Source organism: Rattus norvegicus, chromosome 19, assembly GCF_021556685.1.
Source record: "Rattus norvegicus strain SHRSP/BbbUtx chromosome 19, alternate assembly SHRSP_T2T, whole genome shotgun sequence".
NCBI lineage: Eukaryota > Metazoa > Chordata > Mammalia > Rodentia > Muridae > Rattus > Rattus norvegicus.
This window is the reverse complement of record NC_141552.1, coordinates 16,516,263-16,536,879: the sequence shown is the minus strand read 5'-3', so window position 1 is coordinate 16,536,879 and position 20,617 is coordinate 16,516,263. Positions and strand designations below refer to the sequence as shown.

Genomic DNA, 20,617 nt, shown 5'->3' with positions numbered 1-20,617 from the left:
TAGGCAGGGCAAAAAGATTCCAATTTCTGGTCTCTTTGGGCTGTAATTTTTACTGTGTTCAAGGCCATGAATGCAGACAGGGTAATAACGAATACAGAACAAGAAGCTAGAGCTTCATTAAGACAAAACGAAAGTAAAAGTTTTGCACTCTGCACCACTGCCTGAAGCAGGTTTTTCTAAGTCGTTTCCCGAGGATGGCATGTTGACCATTAGATTCACAAGATGATAATGACGAATTCACCTGCTTTTTCTTTTCCTATAATTAGGCCAGCATCGATTCAAGGTGTGGCCCAACCGACTTATTATAAAGGATGATACTGGTTGGTTGAAAAAGGTAGTAGCTTTCTATGAACCATGTATTAAGTTTTTATGTATATTAAAATTAACATTGGAAAGAACAATGGTAGGAGAGGAAGCTGGAGGACAACTGCTGCAAATGCTTGCTTTTGAAAATGCTAATGAAGAGTACAGGAGAGCATTATTACCTATAAAGGAGGCTGGGGATATTAATGCTTATATGAAGGCATGCAAGGGTATCTTTTCTGAAAATGGAAAGATGCATATTTGGCATGTATTGATCCAGATAGAGTTATTAAATTATATGTTTAAATACTCTTGAATATCCTACCGGCACTTTCAGTCAGGATGAGTTGCCTTTAGAATGGGTTTATATTAAATAAAACTTTAACCATACATTAACAAATTATGAGGAACAAATTTCTTTAAGTATTCAGCAAGGCATACAAAGATCTGTTACTCTGTGGGGATATGATTGTGCTGCTATTGTTTTCCCATTTAGCAAAGATAAAGTGGAATATTTAATGCAGATGTCTGAGGTTTTTCAATTAGCCATGATTTCTTACACTGGAAATATTGAATTTCATCCTCCCTATAGTAAATTGTGGAATTGCTTTAAAAAACAAAAAAAAAATTTGATAAATACACTAATTTTGTTGATCCATTACCATCAGCCTTTACTGTGTTTACAGATGGCTCTAACACCAAGATGGCTTATTGGACCAAAGATTAATTTTGGGAACAAGAATCTTCTTTTGGGTCAGTACAACAAAATGAATTATTAGCGGTAGTTAATGTATTCCAGGATTTTACTCATGATGTAAAAATATTATAGCTGAGTCCGCTTATGTTGTAGGAGTAGTACAGAATATTGCGACTGCTGTTGTTTCTACATCTAAGCCGATATTAAATGTTATTCTCACATATTAAAGGACTATTGTTATTATGAAACTCTAGAATATTCATTACACATACTAGATCACATTCAAAATTTCCAGAATCTTTAACACTTGGCAATCATATGGTAGATCAATTAGTGGCCTTTGCTACCCCAGAAGAACACAGTCATAATCATGCCAATACAGGATATTTACATATTAAATATAAGCTTCCCTATTCTCAAGCCAAACAAATTATTGCTAATTGTCCTACGTGTTAGTCTTCATGTATAAAATGTGTTCCATCTCAAATTAATCCCAGAAGGATGCAACTTAATACATCGTGTCAGATCGATATAACCCATATTTCTGAGTTTGGTCACCTTTCACATATAGATGTAAGCATAGATAATTTTTCAAAATTTGTGTGGGCTACACCATTGCCAGGAGTACGCACTGCTCATGTTATACAGCATCTATTGGAAACTTTTGCTGTTATGGGACTGCCTTCTAAAATTAAAATTGATAATGGACCAACATATATTTCTTATCAATATAAACAATTTTGTCAACGATATCATATTGTACATATTACTGGTACAGAACACAATACACAAGGACAAGCTTTTGTTGAAAGAATTCACCACACCATATAATGACAAATTATAAAATTAAAAAGGGGGAAAAGAGATGGCCTTATGCAACCTGAATGGAGTTTGCAGACCAGTCCCAGAGCTATATTGGCATAAGCATTATACGTTATTAATTTTCTTAATTTACCACAAGGTGAAGTTATATCAAGAGCCGATAGACACTTTGTTGAACTTCCCCCCAGAAGGCATGGAACAGACAGTATGGATAAAAATTGCCCGGGATGCTGAATGGCAGGAAGGGACATCATTGTATGTAGGGGAGAGGGTTTTGTCTCATTACAGGATGGGAGACTATTCTGGTTACCCGGGAGATGGATCCAAGCACAGAATAATAAGAACTGCTCCCTACCCTCAAAGGAATCCAGTTAAACCAGCTACATTTTCTCCTGATGGATGTTCTCAGGAGATGAGGAGGTGTCCTCCATTACTGAGGCCCTGGCTTCTCTTAGTGTCCACAAACAACAATGGATAAGGATCCGTGCAGTGACAACCCTATTACCTATGTGGGGTCAGGTGAAGCGATTAAGCACTGAAAGGAATAATTTTGTCCCCTTCAGGAAAGTCCTTTACTGCTGAGCACTTACTCTTAGCAATGCGTGTTTTACTCATGGTTTCTTCTGCTGCGGCCAATGCCAGTTATCGGGCTTATATTGCTTATCATGATGAAATCCTACTACTTTTCTGTTAGTAAATATATGGATAATGACACAGAACATGATTGGAAGTTAAGTAAAGCCTATTTAGAGGGTAATGAAAGTGCTTCAAAAGTAATTAATGCCTTGAAATATGATGTTCGAATGTCTTTTGGTAAACAGCTAGAAGATACTACTCCTATGGAAATAGCGAAATTATTGGCTGATCAATTGACAGGATTAGATCCCAAGGCTTGGCTTCAAAGGATTTTCCATAGCATGAGAGGAGCTAGTTTTGCCATAATCTTATGTACATTATGTATTATGTTGCTTTATTTTTACCTGACTAAACCACTACAAGGACCTTTAGCTATGTTATGTAAAGTGTTACTTTAAAACAAAAGAAAAAAGAAGGAATTGTTAAGACATAGAGATGCAGCTCCCAGGCAGGGTCAAGAAAGGCCTGGTGACAGATTCAAGTAGGGGCTGGAATGCCGCCCTGGAGAAGAAAATGTTTTTCTCACTTGGCCTTAAAATATGTTCTGCTGTGTCCCGTTTCTATGGAAGTGGTTCTAACGCTCTCTTGGTAATGGTGAGTATATTTTGATTATAATAAGAGAGGTTATTTGTTATATGAATATTTTTAGAAGAAGCTTTCATTTATTCGTCTTTCTTTGTTTAATCTTCCCTCATTGTTCCTGGTATCCTGGGAATAATGATCTTATGGTATCTTGACACAATGAAAATTGTAGTAATGCATATTCTTAGCTTAATAAGGATTAATAAAGCTCGCAACTGCATGCAGTTTCTTATGCCTTTGCTCTGCACCCCCTGTGTCCTGGGGGTATGTGACCATACCCAGGGCCCCAACTCACTACACATTGACAATGGGTCACCCCACAAAACAGAGAAGCATCTACCTTAGTCAAAAATGGACATTTTATTGAATGCATACACTAACACTGATTGATCACATCCATAGCTAAGATACTAGGGGCAGGTCCGTGGCCCAAAATACATTCCTCTAAACCTATAAAGCAAAGAAAGAAAGAAAGAAAGAAAGAAAGAAAGAAAGGAAGAAAGAAAGAAAGAAAGAGAGAGAGAGAAAGAAAGAAAGAAGGAAAGAAAGAAAGAAAGAAAGAAGGAAAGAAAGAAAGGAAGGAAGGAAGGAAGGAAGGAAGGAAGGAAGGAAGGAAGAAGAAAAAACACAAAAAACTTAAGCTTCTCATAGGAACTTCGCAGGAAGTGTTGTCTGGCGGTCAGTTCTGATTAGGCCATTTTAGATGAAAGAGTGCATAGTGACCCTTAATGTGATGGGCCCTATATAAAGCTTTTTGCAATATTGGAATTTTAACAAACCTCATCCAGAACATACAGCAGAGGCAAGGATGTGATCACCATGTCCTTGCTCTCTATCAGGTTATTTTTCTGTGTCCTTGATTGTCAGGCATAGAACAGCAACAATCTGAAATAGCTGGTAGACATGGAACAAAGTGGCAAAAACTATAGTTGTGGGTTGCACACCTCAACAGTCAAAGGCTAATGCTGTCCTCAGAGACCTCGGAGGCCCCTCTTGTAAGACTGTCTATTGGAAATGGAAGCACTGACTTCAAAGTGAACCGGGCCAGCCAGGGAGAGGGCACCATGGGATACGTGAGACCCTGTCTAAAACCAGCACAAAAACCAACCCTTCATTCAAAGCATCATCTATTAATTCTTTATTATTTACCACTTTCTCCCTACCAGCCTTTCAGTCTGGAATGGTAGAAAAGGACTGGGAATGTTCCTTCTATTCTAAGGACCTTGATCTCTCTTTCCTTAGGTCCACATTAAGAACACATGCAAATGGGTATCACCATCTGAACAACTTAGTATCATCTACTCAGTATATCTAGCCTAATACTGTGCTATGACAATCTCAAGCTTCCCTGAGTTTCGCTGACCTAGCAAGAAGTATGAAGTACTGAGGCCACACCCCAGTGATCCTTTCAAGGGGTTAGAAGAAAGCCATGAGAGATGCTCCACTTCTTTGTCCTTAGATTAAATCACATTGACACAATGTGGGTGGACTATTTAACCAGACATGTTTCTCCCAACCCCACCTTTCTGAGTTCAGACCATGGCAGAATTCATGCCCCACCACCCGAGATATTGAGTTTAGTGATATGTAATTATTATTTAAACCTATGCATTAAATTTTGTCATTTTGTTAATTTTTGTGGTTTTCACAGTTTTCTTTGATTAACTTTCCTAGTTTTATTAATTTATCCCCTGTGTTCTCTGGTATGTTGTCCTTCCCTTCAAACTAAAGTATTCCTTTTAGGATCCTCTACAGAGCTGTCTTACTGGTTATACATATTTTGTTAAATTTATTTTAGTGTGCATTAGTAAGCACAGTAGCTGTGCAGCTGCCTGCCCTCCATGGTACGAGATCTACTTTCCAAACAATAACGCTCAACTCTTACTGACTGTGTAGCATCTTGGCTGCTCTTTGTTGCACTTGGACAGCCCTCAGGACCAGGCTCTCCTCTCCCTTAACCATGGCTGCTGTCCTCTTCCTCTCTCCTCTCCATCACACACGTTCTTCCTTTATTCTTTGGCAGCTTCTTCTTCCTTCTTCCCTCCTCATGATCCTCTCTAGCAAAGCCCTCAAAGCTCCCCTCCCCCATCTCTCTGCTGTGCAGCTGTTGGCTGTTGGCTTCTTTATAATCACAATTAACTGGGAACAGGGTCAGTTATTTGGGGTTAACCAGTCCTGAGTTCCACAAATTAGCATTAAAATACAAGCAGAATTAGGCCAATCCACTTCAGGGATTTTTGTTTGTTTGGTTGGTTGGTTTGGTTTAATTTTCATTTACCTTTTTACTTGTTATTTTATTTTTGGCTATTTTTTATTAATCGGTTATTTTATTTATTTACATTTCAACTATTGTCCTGCTTTCCACACTCCCCTCATCAAATTTACATCCCATTTCTGCTCAGCTTTGCCTATGTGACAGTGCTCCCCCACCCACACATATCCATTCCCACCTCACACCTCTAGGATCTGCCTTTGGTGGGGCTACAGGCCTCACCTTGAACCATAGAGCATCCTTGCATACACTTTGGCTGGCAGTTTGGCCCCTGGGAGCTTGGGGATTAGGGAAAGAAGATCTGTTCAGATATTAAAGCCAATGATTGCTGCATTCTCTTCTTTTTCTGGTTATAGGTGAAATTATGTTTGTGTGCTTCTCTTTTTTTAAATTATTGAGAGAAGATTAATTTCTTGGTTTTTCTTGGGTATAGTTCAGTTTATTGTCTTGGAGTTTTCGTCCTGTTAGCCTCTGTTGTGCTTTCTTACAGAAAAGAATTGTTTAAATTTGGTTTTGTCATGAAATATCCTGGTTCCTCCTTTTATGGTGATTGAGGATTATGCTGGATATAGGAGCCTGTGTCTGCAGTACATCTGCCCAAGATTTTCTGACTTTTAGAATCTCTGTTGAGAAGTCTGGTGTAATTCAGATACATCTGAATTTATTTGTTACTAGATATTTATACCTTACCCCTTTTAATGTTCTTTCTTGATCTGTGCATTTAGCGTTTTAATTATTATGTGAATGGAGGAATTTTTCTGGTACAATTAGTTTGATGTTCTGTAGGCTTGTTGTACCTTTATGGCCTTTTCTTTCTTTACCTTATGGAAGTTTGCTGCTATGATTTGTTGAAGGTGTTTACTGGATCTATGAACTAGAAATCTTAATTCTCTTCTCTATCTATTATCCTTAGGTTTCAACATTTAATTGTGTCCTGAAATTCATGGATGTTTTGGATTCAATAAACCATACATGTTTATTTGAGATGGGTGTTTTGTGCTTTGTGGGATGACCTCCTTGACCCCAGGCTGCATGAAGAATCTCAGTTGACAATGGGGACATAAATTATGAGTATGTGTAGCAAGACCCAGGCCTCTTCCAGGTTCTTAGATATTAACTGAGAACCTCAAATACAGTAGTGATGTGATAGTGTGGTGTGAATCTAGTTACTATTCTCTATTTTGATATAGATGACTCTTTTTGTGTCATGGTCAGCTTATAATGACTAGAAGACCTAAGCTTGAGAATAACCAAAGACTACATTGCTTCTCTAGCAGCTGAGCTTTTAAAAGTCCTTGTGTGACAGCAACTGTTGGTGGACATTCTGGATTATTCCTTCTGTACTTTAACTCTCTGTGTCACTTCCACCATGAGTAAGTTAGTTCAATTCCATAAATTGGAAATCCATCACCTGGAAGAAATACTCTTTTTTTTTAAGATTTATTTATTTATTTATTTATTATATACAAGTACACCGTGACTGTCTTTAGACACACCAGAAGAGGGCATCATATCTCATTACAGATGGTTGTGAGCCACCATGTGGTTGCTGGGATTTGAACTCAGGACCTCTGGGAGAGCTGTCAGTGCTCTTAACCACTAAGCCATCTCTTTAGTCCAAGAAATACTTTCTGAATATGATCTGAGATTGGCCATGGAAAAGGGTAGCTTGAACTGTCCCACATAGGTTCTGGGCCTGCACAGGCCTGCTCTCCAAAAGAAACCTGTGTTCACAGCTGTTGGCTGGCTAAGAAAGATTTCACGAGACGTGATACAGAGCCCTCGGACTTCTGCTTCAGTCATCTGCACAATTTTTCCTGGACGATATCCTCATACCTCCAGCAGGCGGGTGATGAAGCTGTCCACTCTCAGCTCCCCTTCAGCCATCTTGTGGGCACCAGACTCTCCTCCCTGCAGCAGGAACAAGGGCTTCTCCATGGTGGCTGCAGCAGCAGTGGTGGTTTGGCATTCTCACCTAGGAGGCCCTATGCCTTTCTACCCCAGTTCCAACTCAGCTCAGGCCCGGGCCTTCCCCCATCCACTTCCCACGGAGCAGGGAGAGCAGCACCCACTAGAAATAAAAGGGAAGCCCTTGGTCCTGCCAAGACTGAACCCCCAGTGAAAGGGATTGTTGGGGGGAGGGTGGTAATGGGAGGAGGATGGGGAGGGGACACCAATAGAGAAGGGGAGGGGGAGGGGTAAGGGGGATGTTTGCCTGGAAACCCAGAAAGGTAATAACAATTGAAATATAAATAAGAAATACCCAATTTAATAAAGATGGAGAAAAAAAGATAAAAGTGTCACACATTTAAAACAGAAGAATATGGACCCTAATTTTAAAGGACAGTTCTGTCAATTGACTAAACCTTTAAGGAAGCTCAGAAAATCAGGCCAAACAATATTTTCTCGGTTTATGTATCTGTAATGTCGCATAAATAATAATGTCCGTTTCTTGCTGTTGTGGAGGGAATTAAATAGATAATATGTAATCATGGAAATTTTGAAGTACCATCCATTTTTCTGTTCATTAAATCACTCTTCCTCATTTCATTGATCAAGTATGTATGTTTTCTTTTCATAGTTACATGTATAATAAAACCAGCATAAAAACCTTCAGAATTGTATAAGCTTTCACTTTTAACAAATTAAATTAGTTGTTCTTTGTATTTCTGCTGAACATTTAAATGTTCTTTATATGTCCCAATGCAAGTTTATTAGGTACCTATAAACTTTAAACTCTGTTCCTGAGAGCATGAGTACTATTTAATCATATAGTAACTACACTCAGGCTGTCTTTGTATTAGAACCAATTATATCAGACTCTAAGAAAAATTACTATTGCGTAAAAGTTTGTGTGTGTATGAGTGTGAGTGTCTGTGTGTGTGTGTGAGTGTGTGTGTGTGTGTGTGTGTGTGTGTGTGTGTGTGTGTGTGTGTGTGCAGTACATGACCAAACAACTTTCAGGAGCCATTTCTCTCCTTCTGTCATGTGGGTCCCAGGATGTAACCCAGATGTTTGACTTTGGCAATAAATAATATTACCCACTAAATAAATAAATAAACAAACAAAAAACAAGCCACAAATCAACTTTAAAAGTAAAGGCCAGAAGTTCACAGAATAGTAGCATTGGCCTTACCATATCCTTTCTTTGGGGATAGGAAAATTAATGTTCTGAAATCCATGACTTTCAGGAATTGTGATATTCATTGAAATTCAATTCCTTTGCAGATGCTCCAGTTGTTGTGGCCAATTGCTAGAAAGGTCAGCTTAAGCTTGCAGGACGCCCACCATCCCTCCCCCCACCCCACCTCCACAGAAAGCTCAAAAGACACTGCCCAGAACTTACTCCACATTCCCAGAACCACTTTCTTTGTCCATCATTTCCTTGAGACGAAAGGTCAGACTCCTTCACCCTAGTCTCTCCACAATCGACATCCTCCCTCCCAAAACACTTCTAAGACTGGAAAACATGTCTTAGGATGTATCTGCCAGACTCGGACTGAGAGAAACTAGGGCACTGGTTGTCACTACAACATTGGTGACATAGCAGAGGATGCCAGAACTCTCTAGGAGACAATAGAATGTCCAAGAAGGGACAGCAGATGTCATGGGGAGCAGACTTTGCCTCCCTGCTAATGTTCTCCCTGTACTGAGCATAAGCTGAGGTGCCCTTTCCAGGAGACTTTCCCGGGGCAGAGCCACTGAACACCTCCTGCTTCCAAAGCCAAATTTTCCTCTAGGCTTGATTATAAAAACCTTAGTAATTCCTATGCATCTAAATGAATGTTTCCTTCCAAATCCTGCCCAAAAATGTCTCATCCTAACTCAAATTATCCTCCTTCACCAATATTAGCCATTAAAAATTCCTGAGAAATAATACCAGTTTGAATATGCACTCAAAATGTTCTCCTGTCTTATTATGTACAGGTGCTTGAAATCACATCAAGAAATAGCCTGCATGGAAGGTTGCAACATGGGTGTGTGTTAGGGGAACACTCATGAAGCCTTGTGCTTAGCATTCAACGGTTGCCACAAAATTCCTTAGGAGGAAGACTTGAAATCATTATGGTGCTAGAAACAGTGTGCAGGCCAGTTGGCAGAGGAAAGTGAAACATTAGAGCCACCATTGAAGGCTCCTGTTGGGCCCTACCTTGGTGTTTCCCTCCCCCCTCGCTGAGCCTTTCAGCCTGCTATAGGAAGAAATTGTTTACACCTTTGACAGCTGCTCTTAGCCCCTGATTTGGGGCTGGGATTTTCCATGGCACCCTTCCTCCCCACTGAGCTTTCCTGCTTCTTGTTTTTAAGAAACTATTTATGCCCCTGATTGGGCTGGAACTTTCACCACACAGACTTGTCCTATTTTCCTGGTTGGGGATTTTCACCTGCCTTGTTGTTTTTCCACGGCTTTTGCCTCTGGTATATAAGGAGATCTCAGTAAAGCCTTGGTGGCACTCGCTAAAAAGGGGTGACCCCTGTACGTGTTTTCTTTCAACCCCACAAACCTACACCCAATATTCACACACTGTCGGCACAGGCACTGACAATAGGTATCACAATAGAAACTAGTAACTAGATTTAACCAAACTATCCCATTAATGCTGTATTTCATGGTATTTTTTTTTGCTCTCCTAGAACCTGGAAGAGGCTTGGGGTTTTCTAATCCTACTCATAATTTATTATCCTTCCCAACACTATGGGCTTTGTTCTGTTAATGCTAACAGCGGCATCCAATACCTAGGATATTTTCTACTGACATGTGTGACATGAGACAAAACAGTCCCTGTCATCCCTCACCTGAATAAACTTCCTTAGAGGACAGTGTAGTTGGAGGGTCCTTCTTTCCTCTCCAAGATCGAGAAACATTTCCAGTCTCCAGACAAGTGTGTCAGCCATTGTCCAGTGACTGTCCTGAGATGTCCACATTGTCAGCTGAGTGTCGTCATCCAGCCTGCCCTGTAATTGTTGTAGATGATTAATAGGGTTCCAGCCCTAGGATTTAATTCAGTGCTACAGTACCTGCCAAACACACTCAAAGCCCTAGCTGCCACCCTAGTCCTGTGTGCTCTAGAGAAAGAAAATAAAGAACCACATTGTCTATCAAGTTTCTCCTCCAATAGAAGGAGAATCTGCATCGGGTCTTTTAAGTAACTCTAAGCCCCAGCTTCCCCACAGCTCCCTCCATCGATTCCATTATTGGTGCATTTTCAGTAACGCTCACTTTATTTTTGGTGTGCAAAGAATATGCACCATGTCAGTAAAGTGTGTGTGTGTGTGTTTGTGTGTGTGTGTGTGTGTTCATCCATGAACTCACTATAAATTATTATCAAATGACCCAGAAGACCGTGGAGAAACCTGTAGATGTGCATGCAGAATTATGTTACTACCGTTCCATGGCACCTTGCAGGTAACACTGAAATACTGGGCTGCTTTAATAGAGCCTAAAACCAGGCTATGCATGGTTTTCGGTGAGATTGTGATGTGCAACACCACAACAGAGATCAGCAGAAGCTTCATTTTTTCCATGCTGCTGTTACCAAGTGAGGCAAAGCCTCATCCCATAGAGAGTCTGGTAGGATCTGATGAAAGGAGTAAACTCAGGGTTGAAATCAAGCCTTTAGAAACAAAGAGAAAAATACAAAGTCAAGGAAAGCAAGAGCTGTCTTTTTCTTTTCTTCCTCTTTTTTTTTTTTTTGAGAAGATCCACAAGAGAGACAACCCCTTCCTCAAACTAACAATGCACAAGAGAGACAATACATGAATTAAAAATCAGAAATGAAATGAGGGACATAACAATAGACACCGAGCAAATTCCAAAATCATTAGTTCTTACTCCCGAGGACTTTACGCCAGAAAACTGGAATATTCATTCGATATTGTTGATTTTGTAGACAGATAACAATTATCAAAGTTAAATCCAGATCTGGGAAGGTATCTGAATAATACCCCTAAGAAAATAGATACACTCATTAAAGGTTGCATACATTATATATTATATTGCTTTCTTTTTGCATGATTAAACCCCTTCAAGGACAATTAGCTATGTTATAGAAAGTGTTACTTTTAAAACAAAAGGACAAAGAGAGAAATTGAGGAATCATTGAGATACACTTCCCAGACAGGATCAAGGAAAGACGGCTGAGAGATGCAAGCAGGGGCTGGAACGCTGCCCTTGAGAAGAAAATGTTTTTCTCACTTTACCTTACACTATGCTGTACTGTGTCCGTTTTTTGTGGAAGCAGCTCTCATGGTCTCTGGGGTATGACAAGTAGATTGTGATACTAGCAAGAGGGGTGACTTGCTATACAGATATTTTAAGGAGAAGCCTTTGCTTAGTCTCACTTCTTTGCCTAGTCTTGCCTCAGTCGTTCCTGATATCATGGGAATAACGATCTTATTATATCTTGCCAAAAGGGAAAGTGAGGTAATCCATATTCATGCCTGTATAAGGGTTAATAAACTTGCAGCTGCATGCAGTTGCATCTGCTTTTGCTTTGCATCCCCTGTGTCCTGGTTATTTGTGACCATACCTGGGCCCCCAACACACTAGATGTTGACAAGCATCACCCTTCTCACTGTCAGGTTTATTTTCTTTCTTTTTTGAAATCTATGATGTGGAGGCGTATTACAGCAACAATATGAAATAGCAGGCAGGCATGTATGAAAATTGCTGCTAGGTGTGGGGACAAGTCCTCAAAAGGAGCTGTTAAGATGGGAAACACATAATGCATTTGTTGCTGGAATTGAGTTGCCTCAGCTGTGTTGCTCTGCCTGCTCAGTGTCCATTCAACATCACTCTGTTTCTACAGAGGAACTCAAGGTTTGCCCCAGCCGCCTGTGAGCTGTGATATGGGCAGAGAAAGGCCAGGACACAGTGGTGATTTCCCACTCCTCAGTTATGCTGAATTTTCCACCACTGTACTTGTATACACAAGTCCAGTGTGGTCAGTTATTATAGATATTTGTCATTTCTTACAGAGGGCAACTATGATTGACTACACCCAATTCTACAAAAAACAAAATTCAGGAAACCTGGCCGTTGGCAGCAATGAATCAAGAAATATCTAGGATGGTGGGGCATGAATTCTGCCAAGCAATGAACTCAGATAGGTGGGGTTGTGAGGAAGATGTGTGGTTGAATAGCCCAATAGATTCACGTTGTATCATCTTGATTTGATCTAAGGACAAAGAAGTGCAGTATCTCTGATGGCTTTCTTCTAACCCCTTGAAAGGTTCACTGGGGTTTGACTCAGTTCTTCATTCTTCTTGCTAGGGCAGCAACACTCAGGGAAGCTTGAGATTGCCATAGGCACAGTATTAGGCTAGAAATGCTGAGTAGGTGATACTAAGTTGTTCAGATGGTGATACCCATTTCATTTGTTCTTAACGTGGACCTAAGGAAAGACAGATCAAGGTCCTTAGAATAAAAAGATCATTTCCACTTTTTTTCTACCTTTCCTGAATGAAAGACTGGTTGGCAGAGAATGGTAAAAATTCAAGAATTGGTAGATGATGCTTTGAATGAAGGGTGGGTTTCTGTGCTGGTTTTAGACAGGTTCTCAATTACCCCATCTTGTTCTCTACGTTGCTCGTCAGGTTCACTTTGAGCTCAAATAAAGCTGCTTCTACTTTCCAACAGGTAGTCTTACAAAGGGGCCTCCAAGGACTGTGAGGACAGCATTAGCCAATGAGAATTGAGGTGTGTAACCCACAACTATAGCTTTATCTGAAAGACCCTCAGACAGAGGAGACTCTCGCTCCAGTCCTGAGGACAATCACCACCCCATGAACACACAGGACTCAGTCTTGATGTAAAAACAAGAGGTTTACTTTGGGATACCAATGCACTGGGGCTCGACACGGTCCTCACGAGGAGGGATGTGAGGAGCCTCAAACAACAGAAATGTACAGCTTAAACAGTCATTTATGATCACACAGTTTCATTAGCTCAGCTATTTCAGTGCCAAGGATAACTAGGCAGATGTTTCTCGTCCTGGGATAAGGCCGTAACCACATCAATGTAGCTATTTCAGTAGGAAGGATGTCTGACTTGATATATGTTTTCTTATCCTGGGGTTCCCAGGACAAGGACCAAGGATATCTGTCTTGGCAGGTGTTTCTGTTCTGGGGTTCCCAGGACAAGGCTATAGCGATGTCAGCACAGCTGCATTCAGTACCAAGGACATCTCACTTCTATAGTGATCAGTCAGCTTCCCAGAGATGTTTCCTGTCTTGTAATTGCCCTGCAGTAAATATGTTCTATACCCTCTGTTCTTATGGTCGGGCAACTTCCTAGAGAGTGGGTGGGAATGTGCTTTCTGTACTTTCTGGTCTATTGTCTAACTTCTAGGGGCTAAGCGAGGGCCAGCTTAAAAGATTCTCATGCTTAAGAAATGGCTGTACTGATATCAAACGGGGATCTTTCATATCCACTTTCTTCCAAGTCTACCAGCCATCTCAGATTGGTGGTGTAATATGCCTGACAATCAGGACACAGAAAAATAACTTGATACACAGCAAGGACATGGCAATCATATCCTGTGTCGTTATGTATGTTCTGGATGAGGTTTGTTAAAATGACAATATTGCACAAAGCTTTATATAGGACCCATCAAATTAAGGGTCACTATGCACTGTCATAGCTAAAATGGCCTGGTCAGAAGTGACCACTGGATCACTCTTCTGTAACTTCACATGAGAGGCTTGTGCTTTTTGTGTTTTTTATTTTTGTGGTTTTTTTTCTTATTTATTTATTTATTTATTTATTTATTGATTGATTTATATGTTGTCAGGAAGATAGTTCAAGTCATGGATCTGCCCCCAAAATCTGAGCTTTGCTACTAATACTGTAAACAGTATTAGTGTATGCATTCAATAAAATAACTGGCTTTTTTTTTTAGTACGATACATGCTTTTGTGTTTTGTGGGGTGATCCATGAAACAGGAGTGAAGATGCTTGTTTCTTACTCTGTCCACTGAGTTATGTCTCTAGGCTTCTCCTACTCCTTTGGCTGCATCCCCCCCCCCACATCTGCTGACTATTTTATTTTTCAGATGAAATCACACGTTATAGCTTAGAGAGGCCTGTAAGCAATCCTGCTTTGGTAACTTAAGTGCAAAGAGGAGAGCCCCACACTCAGTCTGAGGGTGCATTCACTGGTGGATCCAATATTTCAGTTTCCTCTCCTAACAGATCACCACATTGTTGCCAGGACCATAATGAATGCAATTCTTTCTCCTAAAGAATCTGGTGGCAACTGTCAAATGTTAAGCACAAAGCTTCACGTTGTACCTATAACACACACCCACATTGCCACCTATCCTATAGGCTATTTCTGGGTGTGATTTCATGCACCTGCACATGATGAGACAGGAGACCTCTTTGGCTACTTATAGGAACTGGTGTGATTTCTCAGTAATCTTTAATGGGTAATATTGCTGACTGAGGAGAATTTGAGGTAGGATGAAACACTTCTGTGCAGGGATTGGGGAGGAAGCACTCATTTAGATACATAGCAATGACTTAGGTTTTTCCAATCAAGCCTAGAGCCAAATTTGGCTTTGGAAGCATGTGGTGCTCAGTGGCTATGCCACAGGGAAGTCCCCTGAAAAGGGCACATCAGCTTTTGCTCAGTACAGGGAGAACATTAGCAGGGAGGCAAAGTCTGTTATCCATGACATCAGCCGGCCCTTCGTGGACATTCTATTGTCTCCTAGAGAGACCTTGGAATCCCTGTGATGTCACCAGTATCGTTGTGACAACCAATTCCCTACTTTTTCTCTTAGTGTCCAAAGGATATATCCACAGACATGTTTTCCCGTCTTTGTAGGTGCTTTGGGAGAGTTGATGTTGATAGAGAAGAGTCTAGAGTGAAGCAAACGAAACCTAAAGGTAATGATGGACACATGGGGAATGTGGAGTAAGTTCTGGGCAGTGTATGTTGATCTTCCTCTCAGGGGTGAGTGTGGGGGCCTTCAGCTGGCCTTTATAGCAATGGGCCACAACCACTGGAACATCTCCACAGATATTGAATTCCATGATTATCACAATTCCTGAAAGTCAAGGTTTTCACATCATTAGTTTCTCCATAACCACATGGAGGATATGGCAATGCCTATGCTATTATTGGGTGAACTTCTAGTCTTTACTTTTACAGTGCATTCGGTATGTTAAATTGATATTATAACACCACCAGGAGTCATGGAGGGTATAACTTTTCTGAATTAAACAGGGCATCAATGTACTTCACTTTCATTGCTTCTTTCAATTCAGTGACTATCTGACAGTAGTAAGAGGGAGAGAACTGTGCTCCTGGCCATGACCTTATATTCTTAGAACTCCTCTGACTACCTCTGGCTGACGGGGCCAATCTTACCTTCATATATTAGAGGTTCTGTGTGGCAGATATTTTTCTACAGTAGCCAAACTATATGGAGCAGGTAGAGAAAGAGCCTGTAACCTATTGGCACTTCTGGGGCATTTGTCATTTCAGTAGGGGGAATTAATAAGTCTGTTGACCATGTCCTCCCCCTACATGACTTTTTAATGCAAAGTTATTGGACTAGAGTAACAGTGTAGGATATCTGAGTTTCCCTGATCAATCAAGTCATTGTGGATGCTGAATTGATGATCTGACTTCTGAAACCAGAGGGGTGAGGGTCCTGAAACCAGGTTGTAGCCTGCGTACCTGATAATAATCCTGGAGAAGGCATCTCTCTGGTACTTGTAAGCCTGTGTGGGCGGGCATAGGGAACACCTGGCTGCTTACATCTCTTGGTCTCTATATAGTAGTGGGGGGACTGTGATCCACTTAGGATGCCTCTTACACAGACCAAACTTCTTGCAGTGACACTGGCTTCCAAGCATGTTCTCCTGTTTAGACCTCACTGTGGTCTGTGTATGCTCTATGCATTCACCCCATGCGGGTTCACTTGTGTTCTTCTACCTACAGAGGCCTGCAGACAGACGTCATCCCCTGAAAATATCCTAAACAAGGTGCAGGACAACGAGGAAGAGGAGAGGCTGAATAGAGAACTGGAGCTAACTACCAAGGAGAGAAATGAGCTGACAGATCGCCTCCTTTATGTGACAGGTGGATCCATGAACAAGAGGTATGCATTGCTCCAAACAAAGGACCTTGTTCTAAACCTCATCTCCCAAATAGAGGAGATTCAGAACCTGACCCTTACTGAGGAGTGAGTTTGGACATGGACTCTCTGATTCTGCCTGTTGAAAATCTGAACTTGTGATCTGAGTGAAGAATTCAGGGATAAAGTCACTGGAGCATGAGTTCCCAGTGTACAATTGGAAAGCCCTTGACAAGTGGCAGCTTTGCAAGGTTCTAGGTGCTGTGAGTTTGTGGACAGTGTTTGTACTTGCTAGGAATGTGACTGAACGCTATCATCTCATGGCAGCACCCTTAGGTAACAGGTCCCACATTGTTCATCTCCATGCTTAACTAGAAGGCCTGAGGCTCTGGCCTGTTCCTTCTTGTCTGTGTGCCTTAAACACTGAGACAGTAATGGTGCATACATTTCTAATGATTCTCATTGTGCTCTTTCCATATTTGTCTCTCTTTCTCATTCTCTGAGTCTGTTTAATTTTCTTTTCTTGTGGGTGTGTCCCAGTTTGTGTGTCTGTGTGTGCACAGGTCTGCATGCATATGCACAACTTTTATATGTTTCTGTGTCCCTCCACCCTTGGAATTTAGGGGTCTGTTTTTTGACCTCAGGATATACCTGTATAATAGTTTCATGGAGGTGTAAGTACTTTATTTTGGAAGCCCCACTTTCAACAGTACAGTTCTTTGCCTGTGTGGTCACATTTGTCTATACATTTGTATGCCTTGAGCAGATTATAAGTTTGTGGCAATATCTGGTCTCATCTCCAGAATTATGTGTACTGTCTGCCTCTAGAATATTAGTTATTCGGCTTGTAGCATTCCACTTGTCAAAACAGGAAAAATGAAATCAGAGGTTTCTGGGTGTGTGTGTGTGTGTGTGTGTGTGTGTGTGTGTGTGTGTGTGTGTGGTTTGGTAAGCTCTGTGGCCTAGGCTCTTGACAGCATAACAGGTTTGAATGCAGATCCAGCCCTCCTGATTGAAAAAAGTGAGCCAGGGAACCCTTTATCTGGGTGCTTAGCTTCTGTTATCCTGGGCACACAATTCCAAGTTTCTGAAGCTGAAGAAGATCCAAATATGTAGAATTCAGAAAGTGTCCTTCCAGGACTGGGGTAGTACAGGACACAGCCTGAGTTCATATAATCCTAAACCTCGATGTTCATTGGGTTCTATGTTCCTGGGGCCAGCCCCTACTTCAGGCCAAATCCATTTTATGAAAACTTGAAGATAAAGGAGAAAGAGGTCATGTCATTACTGCACAACTTAGACACAAAGAACATTGAACATCGTGAGAAATTTCAGGAGCTCAAGAAGGAGATTAACTTCTATCGGTAAGTACTGGTCAGAAGGGCCCATCACTTGTGGAATGGCCATTGCTGCCTCTCTTTGTTCTGGACTGGAGAGCCTGCAGCTCTGGGTCCATGTCTTCTGCTGTTTAAATATCACTGCGCTGTGGGTCTTTTGGACTCAGTTTCAGTTCTTTAAGAGACTGTGACTTCTCACCACAGTGTCTATGCATCTTTACAAGGCTCTGGATAGAACTACACTGATTCAGGCATCAGAGTGTTATTAGGCCAACCTGCGGCTCTGGGGTCTTACCAGGTTTAACAAAGCTCAATGTGTGGACCACATGGTTTGCATGACCTCCCTTGGTCATACTGTCCTCTTGTGGTTATTTGCTGCCTACTAATTGATGCTGTCCCGATGCATTGGGCTCTCATGGGTAGTTGTAGATCCCTTGTTCTTTTGGACAGACATGGACTCTTATTGGTGCTTGGGTCACAGAACCAATTTATTCTTCCCTGGATTGGCCATTTGCTGTTTGTGCAGCAGCCTTACATGTATGGAGATGTATTCTATGAAGTCTTTATGGGTATCTGGGTCCTGGTGGACTTTGTGGGATTTGGCAGTTGGAATGGGAGGAAGAGGCTTCAGGATCTTACTATGCAGAGTGTGTTTCCAGCAACCTGCACAGCCGGCTCCTGATGGACCAGGCATGTATGAAGAAGAAGTTGGTCACATTGAAGCAGGAGAGCAAGGAGTTACAGCGATATTTGTTTGAGTTGAACCCGAATGATGAAGATGAACAGGAGAAGGCCAGCAACCTCCAGACCCAGCAAAATGTGGTAGGAACAAGCAGCTGAGTCAGATTAACAATGTCTGATACCATTTGCCTATTGGATACATCTTTGCTTCCCCTATCACCTTTCTAATCTCCCCACACCCAGTCAGTCACCCACCTTATGTGATAGAGTTATTCATTGCTCTGTGTATGCACAAGTATTCTGGGATGTTAACCACTCTTCAGAAACTGAGTTATTGGCAATTATACTTCTCTGCCCTTTTTGAAACTGCAGTCCAGAAATGGTGACAGAGGAATAACATATCATATGACTGCATCTCCCTATCACAGATTGGATGCTATGAAGAGTTTTGAACGAGTTCTTGGTCGTGTGACAAAGGTCATACAGGGGTCATGTTATGGTTGGAAGCACCTTGTAGGGATAAGAACCAAGTGCAAATGGCAAATGAGTCCTGGTCATTGGCTTTGATCTGGGTATCATGTGGCCTTCTCTTTTCTTCCTGTACCCCAATTAGGTCTCTCCCCATTTCCCCATTCTTGGTTTGCACTGGTAGAGTCTGAGGAGCAGCTTGTTCTCCCACAGTACTGTGAGGGTTGCTGGTGATGTTCCCAGCCTGCAGAGATATCAGCAATGATTTCAGTGAAAAGATCAGTGCTGTCTGTCCAATGCAGCTGAGGGGACAGAAGGCAGCAACTTGACAGCTGGTATGCATGTCCCCACCAAATCAGTGTCTTAATAGCTGCCTTCTCCTCCCAGGTCTCAGAAACTGCAGGAGACATGGCATAGGACGGATCCCAGGAAGACAGCCCCCTGAAGAGTGAGTTTCTTCCTCAGGAGTTCCCTGTGACGACAATCCTCACAGTCAAAGACATTTGGGGGAATATTCTTCTTCTCAGATAATTTCCTCAATGTATAGAGACCCTAAATTTATGTATCCGTATGCCAGACTGTCTGGTTGAGGTCCTTCTCCTTTCTCATACGGACAACACCATTTGAGAGACATCTGAGGGGACTGCCTTGACGTCTTGTCCTAGAGGAGAAACAGCACTACAACTGTGTTTCTAAATGTTCATTAAGAAAATGCTGTTAAGAAATGTTTTTGGTTATGATTTTCATTGAAGTTTTCTTTTTGTTATTTCATACTTATATATTCTTGTTACTGTTTTTCATTTTTTATACCATTTTAGTTGTTCATTTTATGCCTGTTTTTTGTAAATTGTATTCCTTATGAATAAAAATTGATTTGTAACTCTTGACTCTTAAGACCATCTTATTCAAGGGTCCTTTCCCCTCCTGTAGACTTAGAACTGACAGCTAGATATGGATCTTTGCATGGTCCAGGCAGCATGGGTAAATAGGGAATTCAAAGCCACCAAGGTGTACACAGGGTGATAGTGTCTTTTGTGTGGATAATGTGACTTTTTTTATGGACACACACTGTATGATGTAATCACTGACATACTGTATCCATGCTGTATTGTCTTCTGCTCATCCTAGTCTATATCAGTCTACAACACACATTCCTTATTGACTGTGTGCACCAGATATTGAGTAACACACACTCATGCCTGTAGAGCTGCAGAAAAAATGACAACTTTCACAAAGGATTATAGAATAATCCTAATCGAGAACCATGTGCCTCAGTTTTTCTTACAATACAGCATTAGTATTAAACCACAAAGATAATGACTATCAACGTCATTTTGGGAAATAGGTTTTTATAGGTGCTGTTTCACTTGATCATTCATATGCTGTGTTTTTTATTGTTGCTGATTATATTTATTTTTATCATTTAACTCAATGGATCTTTTTTTTTCAAATGCATGTCTGGTCCACTCCTGAGTGCATTTCCCTTATGATCCAAAAGAGGGAATAGCATTCCCCATTGTAGATGATTGTTAGGGACCATGTGGCTCTTCTGAGAGAGCAGCAGATGCTCTAACCTGGGAGTCATCACCACAGCTCCTGTAGGTAGCTTTTGTCCTTCCAGGGCATGTGCTGTACTAGGTGGACACGATCACCTCCCATTTAGGAGAGAGATCTCAGGAGATGTGTATGTACAGGTGGTTGAGCAGTGCCTGCTCAATGTGGTAGGCTGCTAGG

The 20,617-nt window shown here is 41.3% G+C and overlaps 1 protein-coding gene across 3 annotated transcripts in view; it reads left to right on the top strand.

The window, feature by feature from the left end:
* LOC134483568 (disks large homolog 5-like) overlaps nt 1–19,768 on the top strand; it is a 130,439-nt gene extending 110,671 nt beyond the window's left edge. Inside the window, exons 2-8 of one of the 3 annotated variants that reach the window (XM_087596046.1) lie at nt 267–334; nt 990–1,056; nt 15,140–15,201; nt 16,262–16,421; nt 17,618–17,761; nt 18,394–18,556; nt 19,271–19,768. In XM_087596046.1, coding sequence (XP_087452172.1) covers nt 16,411–16,421; nt 17,618–17,761; nt 18,394–18,556; nt 19,271–19,300 — 348 coding nt within the window. In that variant the 5' untranslated portion in view covers nt 267–334; nt 990–1,056; nt 15,140–15,201; nt 16,262–16,410 and the 3' untranslated portion in view covers nt 19,301–19,768. The remainder of the gene's footprint in view (nt 1–266; nt 335–989; nt 1,057–15,139; nt 15,202–16,261; nt 16,422–17,617; nt 17,762–18,393; nt 18,557–19,270) is intronic. The other 2 variants (XM_087596047.1, XM_087596045.1) reach the window with 2 other exon arrangements.
* Nucleotides 19,769–20,617: the final 849 nt, after the last annotated feature.